The 11041-nt window shown below is 35.2% G+C and overlaps 1 protein-coding gene across 1 annotated transcript; it reads right to left on the bottom strand.

The window, feature by feature from the left end:
• Positions 1 to 1958: 1958 nt before the first annotated feature.
• LOC110028866 (BTB/POZ domain-containing protein At1g30440-like) lies at positions 1959 to 10392 on the bottom strand (the record flags this gene model as incomplete). The annotated part of the gene is given in 2 exon segments (XM_020730892.1): positions 1959 to 2028; positions 9294 to 10392. Coding segments are annotated over 2 exon segments (129 nt in total), but the record flags the coding sequence as incomplete, so codon positions are not given.
• Positions 10393 to 11041: the final 649 nt, after the last annotated feature.

Below are 11041 nucleotides of genomic sequence, written 5' to 3' on the forward strand. Positions count from 1 at the left end.
TCTTTTATTTGCTGCTAATTTAGATTAGCTACACCATCAATAAAGTTAAGATGTTAAAAATTCTTTCTTAAATAGATTTAAGAAAGCAAGAGCAATATGAACTATATTTGCAGACTCCAAAAAATCTATGTATGGCTTAAAACAATCATCCAAAGTTTAGTTTGATAGCACCATGATGATTACAAGGCATGGGTACTCCAAAATGCAATCTTTACTATACTTTATTTACCAAAATCATCTAAAGGTAAAGACTCTATCCAAATCGTATATGTTTGATAATATCATCTCGCCAAAAATTTAAGCAGAAATATACAAGCTGAAAGGTGTCCTAGCTAAAGAATTAAAAATCAAGGGCCTTTGTTTATTAAAATTTTTCCTAAGTATGAAAATAACATGATCAAGAAAAGGAATATTTATCTCACAATAGAAATACCCTAGACCTACTAAAAGAAACCAATATGCTTAGGTGTAAACTTGAAAATACACCAATGGATCTATTATACAAAGTCGAAACTAAAAAAGATTCAATCTCTATTTTCAAAGGAAGGTATCAACAACTAGTAACCATATCATACTAAACCTAATATTTGCTTATGTTAGTATTCTCAGTCAAATTATGAATAACCTTATAAAGAAGCACCATGCTACTCTATATTGGATGAAAAAGGTACTTTAAAAAAGTATCTGGAAAAAGGGCTTTTGAAAAAAATAAATAAATAAAAGAGAGAGAGCGTGAAAGAGCTAACACAAGCATAGAAATCATTACTGAAAATGCTTCGGTTGGACCTACTAACAGATGCAGTTAAATAAACATGTAGTTATTACTTATCTGTCTTAAAATTTAAAGGGTGTAACCTATCATAGCTTGGAGTAGTGCTAAAGTAAAATTCAAGGCTGTAACCCATAAAATTGGTGACAGATATGTTGCTTAAAGATCTACTTAAGGATTTAAGAATTTCTAATGAAAAGCCCATGATAATGAAGTGTGACAATGAAGCTACTATTAACAATACAAAGAATTTTTCCATCATAATAGAACTAAGCATGTTAAGATTAGTAAAAACTTTATAAAAAATGAAACTGAACAAAGAATAACCATAGTTAATCATACTCCAACAAAACTTTAGATTACAAATATCCTTACTAAAGCTCTTAATCAATCATAATTTTATAACTTTAATTTCAAGCTAAGATTATAAGCATATATTTCCCATCTTGGAAGGAATGTGGAATTCTGAATAAGGGCCCATGCTAGTTACCAGCTACCAGTCCATATCTTGCTATATGCTTGCTCTACCTGGAATTCCTAAAGAAATCCCATGCCACCCACCTAATTCTAGCCCATCACTCCATACCTCCATTCACTCTCGCTGGCTATCTTCCTGTCATATCTTGCCATGACGTGTTGTTCTACAAGTAAGGCCGCAATCTCTCCTACACATGCTGGGTCTCTACTAGCTTGTAAGAGTATGCATTTGCAAAATTAATTACTCGATTTATTGTAAATTGATGTTCTTTCTTCTTCCTCTTTATGGCCTAATTATATTCTAGAAAACTTTGGCTACAAAAAGTGCACCCCTTCTTTCTATTCAGAATAAAAAGAAATAGTAGCAATATTTTCATATTTCTCAACATCTTCAGCAACTACAATGCCAAACCGTTGGTAAAAATGAAACGCAAGAAGACATCATGTCAAACCATGATATAATTACGTTGCATGCAAGTCGCTTAATTAACTAAGCCAAACAGCTCAGATTTAGTACTTTGTAAAATTACAAGTACACTTCGTGAACTATTGGACCAGGCCACAGACAATCAAGCTCAATTCATTTAAAAAAACATAACTTCGCAACGGTCACAAATCCATAGTTCCTTAAATAATTCATTTGTGAAAAGAAATGAATAAAACATGTGTGGCTATCAAATAAAGCATACTGATTAAATGGCCTTACAATCACCTTGTGAAGATGAAAGCACAAATCTCCAATTTCAATGGTAACATCACTTGGGAGGCCAGTAGTGGTAAACCTGCAATAAAATATACATATGATCACAATCACATAGTAATCCGATATTGTGGCATGTTTTAAGAGCTTAATTATGAAAGTTACAAGCAGATGGCTAGACTTTGGTAGTTTCAACATCTATATACAATTATACCATGAAAGAGATAAATATGATCTAAGAACTTTGGGTAAGGGATAATTTTGGAGCAGTTAGAAAATTATTTTGTCAAGGAATTAGGATTCCTTTAAGGGAATTTAGCGCCTCTTTTATATATGTATTTCTTCCATTTTCATGAGTTTTTTTTTTCTCCAAATTAATGAAGATCCTTCAAGATCAGGGAACTTGAAGTAAAGTTGTCCAATATTGTAAATCAGTTTTAAAAAGGATATGAGCTAGCCTTTTGTCTCTTGGATCAACCTTTTCTTTCTTCCTCCTTATATCCAATGGCTTCTGAGAAGGCTAAGATGGATTAGTCTCGTTCACTAAAAGTAGATCAACACCTATAAATAAGGGGGAAATAGATAGACTAGGAAAGCGGGAGAATAGGAAATAAATAAAGGAGGGCGGGAAGAAAAAGGAAGTAATTTGAAGCGGGGCTATTGTAGGAAGGGATGGATTTAGGTAGGGAATCAAATAAGAAAGAGAATCAAATAGGAAATGCAATTAAATTGGAAAGTAGACCATGGTTACTGTATATGCTACAGTAATGCATCTACGGTGCTGCTACAGTACCACAGTCGGTACGCTTCCGCACTAATCTCCCGGGGTTGAGGGAGCTTCAACTTCATCCGTCGAAGTTTTTAGGGAAAAAAAATTTTGGTAAGGTGGCTTGGGTAGGGGCGGATTCTAGGAAATTCTAAGATAGGATTAGAGTTTAGTTAACTCTGATACCAAATGATACCGGATTTAACCCAAAAAATCATAAAAATATAAATATTATTGTTAATTTTCAAAAGGTTACAATAAAAATTTGTTAACACGAGAAATAAATGACAGACACAACAAGATGACTATACCTCTAGATGTGGCGAGACAGCAGGTGAATAGTAGAGAGAGGGAATGGGATTGGTGATGGTAGGCTATTTGGATGTGGGGAAATGAAGGAAGGAAGGAAGGTTAGAAGGGCTTGTCGTTATAAGGGGTAGATAGCAGGTGGTGGAGGTAGATAGCAGGTGGTGGAGGTAGATGTGGGATTTGAGGTGGGTGTTATGTGAGTGGGGATGTTGGTAGCTGCGACAGGAAGGGAGGAGGATATGTGACAGCAAGGAAGGCGGCAAGTGCAAGAGTGATGGTAGAATAGGGAGATAGGGAGCTGATACGACTGGGTAGGTTACCAACCTGTAGCGGGAATGGTCCACACACAAGGGGGTGAGGGAGTAGGGAGGCACAACAGCAGTAGATTTGGGACTATTACGACAAGGAGGGCAAGGAGCAAAACTACTGCTACGGCAGGGTGGAAAGGGAGCGAAACTACTGTTAAGGCAGAGAGTAAAAGAAGGGATCTGCGGAGATCAGAGCAGGAGAACTGTGGGGAGAGCTTGAAGAAGATAATAAGAAGATAAACCACCACTTGGGGAGAGGGCTACAGTCGGAGTACCACCCTATCCGTCTGATACAACTCTCATAAGGGAAAATTGGACGTCGACGGCTGTCCTCACAAATTGAAATTAGAAAATAATATAAGTTGACCCTAACAACACAAACAACATATAAATAGAAGAGAGGTAGGTGGGAAACAAAAATAGGAATGGGGGAATAGTTCCCGTCTAATGAAAAGAGGGAGGAGGCAAGTGGGTTCTGCCCTATCCCTAGCCTCAAGCCCCAACGTCACTCCCTCCTTCGATGCTCGAAATAAGAAAGAGTGGAAGGATAGATGGACCTTTTGCATGAGGGTTGCCTAAGTAGCCAATAGAAGATTCAGTGAACTTGCATTTCAGTGAACTTGCCTTCCTGCTATTAACACACTTCTTCAACGTGCTCACCATTTTCAAAAAGGAGGCAATCATGAAGGAAGTGGAAATGATTTACCTAATGGAGTTGAACAAAAAAATGTAACCATACCAGTGACCCACGACTATTTGTAGAGAAAAAAATGTACATCGAGGACATCTAATCAAGATTATTTCTACAAATTTTATATTTTAAAATCATGAGATTTATTAAAATAGGAATACCACCATTACATCAAACTATTCAGAAATGCAGAGGATGATTTTAACTCATTGTACTCTCATAGAACATGTTATAATGCGATTTCAATACTTCAAAATATTTCTTTGCATTAGAATTCCCATTTTACTCTACTTGGCCACTCACTCACAATTCATATTCAACTAAAAAGAGACAACAAATGAACAAGTACATAGTGAGTAAAAACTTATCATTTCTAGCACAATAAATGCAGACACAACAAGAATGCATAGGAAATACAAGAAAGTTATAACAAGAGTAGAGACTACATTACACACATAACAAGTAAATATTTCCATTGCAAAATAAAGTACAACAAATTTAAATACATCATGAGCGCTTTATATTACTATTACAAACTTTTTCAAGAAAAAAAAAAGAAGATAAAATTTATAATGTCATGGCTCACTTGTCCCATCACCCAAATCATCTTTATAAAAAACATTTAAAACTTAAAAATATGTCGATAAAAATATTGGCGGGTAAGTGCTTGCTCCTCAACAAATATTACACGACAAACTTGCTACTAGACAAAAACTAATTCAACCTCAAGGACTCTATAGCTCTCCAATTGAGGACAATTTCAATCATTAACTCCTGCCAAGATTTTTGATAACCTCTCTCTCTTGGGCAACACATTAGGGTACTCACCCTCTCCAATGCCTCCACCTGTATTGCCTCCATTCTTACTTCTGAAAGAAAGATTCAACTAAAAAAACAATCTCTTGTCGCTAACAACTTGTCTTGTTAGTGACAATCGGAGGATGACTTTAGCTAGCCTATCATGGTCGATAGCTCCTTTACATTTTAAATTTTTTAGTCAACTTTGATGCCTCCACTTTAAAAATAAGCTATGAAGGCCGCCCACTTTCAAGACCCTCTACTAGAGAGGTGAATCACTACGATTGTTTGGCGGTCACTTATTTGAGTCTCCCCAGTGGCCTTAGTGAGTTAACTTCCTCGCCTTCTCTCACTATCACAAGAGCAAATCATTCTCATTGCTAAAGAAAAGAGCATCAAGGTGTTATGCCAAGTCATAAGCCTGAGAACTCCACAACATTCTCATCAGAGCATAGGCAGGGACAACTTTTGCTTGAGACTTATCGTCATCTAAAATTCTAGTCATAAAATGATACTCTATGAATCATTTAGTGGAAAAAAAAAACTAGAAAAAAATATTTTTTTCAAAGTTTGAAAGAAAAAATAACTCGCTATCAAATACAATCCTCTCAACGACAACCAAATCACAATTAGGGTGAATTTCGTCTTTGGAACGACCATAGTGGCCAAGATCGCCTCTAACACAAAAAATCACACAACATCAATATTCAAAGTCCAAATAAGTCTATTCTTGCCCATCTACATTGTCAAAACTCGGAAACTAGCTATTGAGCGAATACCACCTAAGGAGACTCACTAACAATAATTATAATTGAAGTCGTTGTAGATATAGGGTTGACCAACCCGCTCTTCTTACTCACCTCGACGAGTTCCTTCCTAACTACCTTATCTTCTTTCTTCTTTCAGTACTCTCCACTATCTACATTTCCTTAATGTTATCCACTAACGACTCCGTGGAAATGTCAAGCTTATTTGTCAGAATCTTCATTTTCACAGTTGTAGAGCTTAATTGGTAGAAGAAGAAGAAGATGCCAAAGCTCTGTAAACTTCTCTCAACGAAATGAGAACCATTGATAAGAAACCCATAATAACTCCACATAGCAAAATGATCAAATTTACAATAGAATCTTGTATAAACTTTTCTTAAATTATGCTACCTACTTTTCTCGTGTATTATAAATGTCAATTATCGCATTAATTAGTTTTTTACAGAATAACAAAGCAACAATTTCAAATTCAACGTAGAAAAGCATGAAACTAGCCTAGAGAAGAGAGGTAAGAATTTACTCTATTTACATACAAAAGGATCGCATTTTTATCATTTTCTTGTTCATTTTCAAAGTCTTCTTTTAAATAGATAAGAAAATTGGGAAAACATGCACGCTAAGGGAGAAAAAATCTACTCACCTTGACGAAAGGCAAGAAAACACTTGCCAATCCAAGCTCATAACAAAAACATAAGTGAGGTCGAAGAAGACATGATAAGCCAAGCCTAAGAAAAACACCAACTGAGTAACAAGAGGACTCACACAGCAAATTCAAATACTTGCCAAACTTGAGGACTCGTTAGCCAAGATCAAGGCATTGACACAGTAGAAACAAGGTGGGCTCATTAGCCAACTATGGAGATACATCCACTAAGTTTATGAATAACTTGCTCAATTCTACCAAAGGATCCACGGGATCAACTCAACTCAGACAGTCACCCAACCTCAGAGAGCTATTCAACAACTACCACTGAGAAAGCCGATGAATTTCTCAAATTCAATAATTGATTACTAATCTTAAGTTCGAGTCATTTTTTAGGTTATATGCCTCCATGCTTCAAACTATTTTATATTTGCAGTCTATAGCCAATATTATAGCGATCAAACTCAGATCCCTAACCATAATAAGGGAGTTTTGTAGTGGGCTGGAGGCTCCACTTTTTTATTTTATTTTGGCCCCTTGTTTAATATACTATTGTCGATGGCTTATAATGAATTTCCCATTATTCAGTTTTCCTCTCTACCCTTCTCTTAGCCAACTTCTCTTTCCCAAAATATAATCTAACACAAAAATAAAAAGACGATATCACAAACGTGAATCTAACACAAAAATAAAAAGACGATATCACAAACGTGAATCTAACACAAAAATAAAAAGACGATATCACAAACGTGAATCTAACACAAAAATAAAAAGACGATATCACAAACGTGATTTCCAAATGATGTTCCCTCTACAAGGACATTGAAAAAAGTATTTTAAATAAACAAGGGAAAACAAGTGATGCTTCAAAGGATTAGTAAATTGAAAAGCTCTAGCAAATGCTATTTGTAGATATATCTATGACAAGTTCCATCTCCTTTGAAGTAAATGAAAACTTAAGATAGTGAAAAAAAAAAAGAACTTACAAGATTGAAGTTTTAAGATATTCACTTCTAATGAATGCAAAAAAAGATAATAATCAATCAATCTTACTAAAACATGAAGTGATACTTAGAAGTGTTGAGTTTAACTATCTTGAGTATATTGTTATCTAATGAAAAAGGGACATATATCTGAGAACATGACTCTTAAAAATAAAAACAACCAACATGAAAAAAACCTCAAGAGTATTATGTGACTAAAAAATATATTGGAGACCTTAAAATAAAATTTGATAAAACCATAAATAGAAAATGCAATATATAATATATGGATCCAAGTGATAACAAAAAAGTTAAGAACAATCGAGTAAAGAATATCAAAAAAAGTTAAGAACAATCGAGTTAAGAATATCAGAACTAAGAATATCAAGATTTAATTGTGGCGAAAATAAAAAAGGATAAATAAAATTTATTATTTTAGAAGGGCAATGTGAGTATCACCATAGTAGAAAATGTGCTATTTGACCATGTAAAATAGGTGCAGACGATAAACAAATATGATGAGCATAAACAAGTAATGTGGAAAAAGAAAGAGATAAATATAGACTACAAATAAGAAATGTTGTAAGAAAAACTTGAACAAATAGAGCTCACACCTTGTGATTATTAAATGTGAATAAAGGGAGGATTCATGAAGATGACAAAACATTGGGATAATACTAATGATGATGATGGATTGTAGAAGTATAGGACTAATACCACAATCCATTTATGTTAATGATTGTAAGCTTACATGTTGGCTTACATGTTGTCTAAATAAGTATTATGCACTTATTGATCAAATAGGACCTTTTAGAAAAGATTTGTCACACATGCCAGCTCTTTCATAATTCAATTATTGAAGAAGGAATGAATGACAATCATCAAAACTTGTAAGCATAGTCTTGATGTCTAAAATATATTTTGAAGGATACTGCAATGGCATATATGACATAACAAACTGGTTTATATTAAAGAATAACTACTAATGGGCCTGGAAGCTCAGTATTCTCATGGTCTGAGATTAATATAGATATAGATTCTGAGAGAAGCCAAAAATGTTCTCTAAACATCTAAATGTAGCAAGTATTCCCATCCTTAGAGGAAACCAATTTCACTACTCGAGGACAACCCAATGAAAACTGGCCTAAACCAAATTTTGCAATGGCATGCATAACATAGCAAACTGGTTTATATTCAAGAATAACTACTAATGGACAAGAAAGCTCAGCATTGCCAGGGTCTAAGATCAAGATAGATATAGATTCTGTAAGAAGCCAAAAATGTTATCTAAACATCTAAACGGAGAAATTATTCCCATCCTTATAGGAAATCAATTTCACTGCCCAAGGACAACCCAATGAAAACTTGGCCTAAACCAAATTATCAACCTATTTAAAATTTTCTTTCCAATGGCTAATTTCTTAGTCCATGCTTAGAGAGGTGAAAGCATGCCCTATGTGCTTCACCAACATGAAGCATTGCAAACACAATTTTATCCTTCCAGACAATTCATCATTTAAAAGGAAAGCACTTCAATAACACATGAATAAAACAATAACTTCAGGTGTTTAATGTGAGTGATTTTTCTATCTCATGCACTATCCACAAGATCCAAACTTTTTTTTTGTACCTCGATAACACATGCTATAAACTTTCAACCTTCATGATCTTCCCCTACAAAAGAGTAGCAAGTCGGTCTCTTGAATAAATTTCTCTATTTGTCTCTCTGTTTATTTTATTGTAAAAGAGGATAAAGAACCACTCCAGATGCTACAGCATGTCCCATTATACTACAATAATTCAACTGCAACTCCATCTAACTACCATAAATTGTATACTTTTTTTTTTGTAAAGACAAGGGTCAAGCAAGTCTTCCTAAGCAGTAGATGCATATAAATCGGCAAAAGATGCCGATTTATATAAAATGTAAACATTGACGCTGGAAAGTGTAAACAAAGAATGTAAACATATGCATTCTAAAATGTATAAAAAAAGCTCATCTTCAGCAGAAATAATATTTAAACATTGCAGTAGAAGTATTATGACAAAGCACCAGGTAAGTATGGATGGAGTTTAACATACCAAGCCCATCCTTGACGCTGGAAAGTGTCCATTTTTGAGCCTAGCTTCACGCAAGCCATCTTGAACAGATTAAAATTTTCAAATAAACAACTCAAGCAGACTCAAACGCCTATGCCGCCAACAAAGAACCTCAACCAAAACGGTACTAATTCCTTAGATAGCACCCAAAAATAACCCAAGGGGAAGCAGAAAAAAGAGCAGTTCGGAGTAATGGGATAAAAGCATCGCCAACTCTAGTCTTAAATTTCCAAGATCATACTCCAATTACCAGGAAACAAAAAAAAATACACTGAAAAGCAAAAAGTAAGAAAAAACAGACGATAAAATTCTAACCAGGACAGCATTTAGAGAAAGCCTATAGAAGTTGACCACCAAACCCCTTAAAAGTCACAGATAAGCTGAAAAATCAGCCATAAATACCCAAAAAACCATACAAAGTTACACATTTTTGAACAACTCAACTACAACATAGCTCCCAAGCAGAATATAGAGCAAACAGCAGCAACCACAGACCTGAACCACCCAAACAAACAGAACCGCTGACTAAGACAACAAATCCAAATCAAAATGACACCACAAACACCCTAATCCACCAAACTCTAAACAAATACCAAATCCTCTTCGGAAAAAGAACCAAATTTCGAACTCTCCGGGGGGTTCTCAACCGAACCCGAAACTCAAGAAAGAGAGAGAGATGGAGGAGAAAAGAACAAAGGAGAAGGTTATGAACAAGATGCCTTCCAAAAGCACAGACAAAACATCTATTATGTCTTTTCCTTTGGTCCTTCCGCCGAGAGCTTCAAAGCGTTGCAGGCATGCATTGGATGGGCCCATGGCAAGCAATACCCATGATACATCTGCCTGATGAGCACCTGTGCAGACTGGCACTGAACCGTCTTCTCCTTCTTCGGAGCTACAGCAGCACTTTTAAAAGAGAAAAAGACAACAGTGGATGCTCTACTCTCTTTCTCTATCGTGTTGACTCGATGACTGTTGATAGATTACTTAAATCGCGGGGAAAAATGCAGGCTGCGTAATGACCTAAATCTTATGCGCGGATTGGATGGGATTGGAGAGAGGGGCTTTTAAGATTTCAACGCTGGACTCCACGACGAAATCGCCGAAATGATTATTATTTACTTTTTAGAAATTATTTGTTCCTTTTGTCATGCCCTTTTTAATGAGTCAAGTTTAATTTGATTCATTCTTAATTTGAGTTTGAGTTTGATTAATTTTATCGAGTTTGAGCTCAAGCTCGAGCTGCTCAAGCTTGATTCTATAAATTCGAGCTGGCTTGTTCAACATAAAAGAAAAAAAATAATATTAATTTAAGGTAGTGCTATAATAAAATGATAATTAACATGAACAATTAGAAGAGAAATAACAAATAATCACTTAATTGTCTAATCTCACAGCAATTGAGCTGCCCAAAATAGTGGCATGATCTGAACCGTTTATACAATGGTCGACAGACAGCCCGATTGGAGTCAACCAACATACAATGATAAAGAATTCAATTTGCAGATCACGTCGATAGTCATGATCGCCTAAATGCTCCTTACAAGGGCGCTCAATTATAGCTAGTCGACCGACCGATTTTTGACTTCGGCAGACACGATTGTCTTCTGACTGGTCTTCTCAATCGATCAAATTAAAACACGTCAACTAGTTGGTTACCGTCGTATTCAAATTCAAATTGTAATACAGTTTGGTATAAGATCGGCACAATTAATCACATTAAGAGCGGT

Source organism: Phalaenopsis equestris, unplaced genomic scaffold (genome assembly GCF_001263595.1).
Source record: "Phalaenopsis equestris unplaced genomic scaffold, ASM126359v1 Scaffold000535, whole genome shotgun sequence".
Lineage (NCBI taxonomy): Eukaryota > Viridiplantae > Streptophyta > Magnoliopsida > Asparagales > Orchidaceae > Phalaenopsis > Phalaenopsis equestris.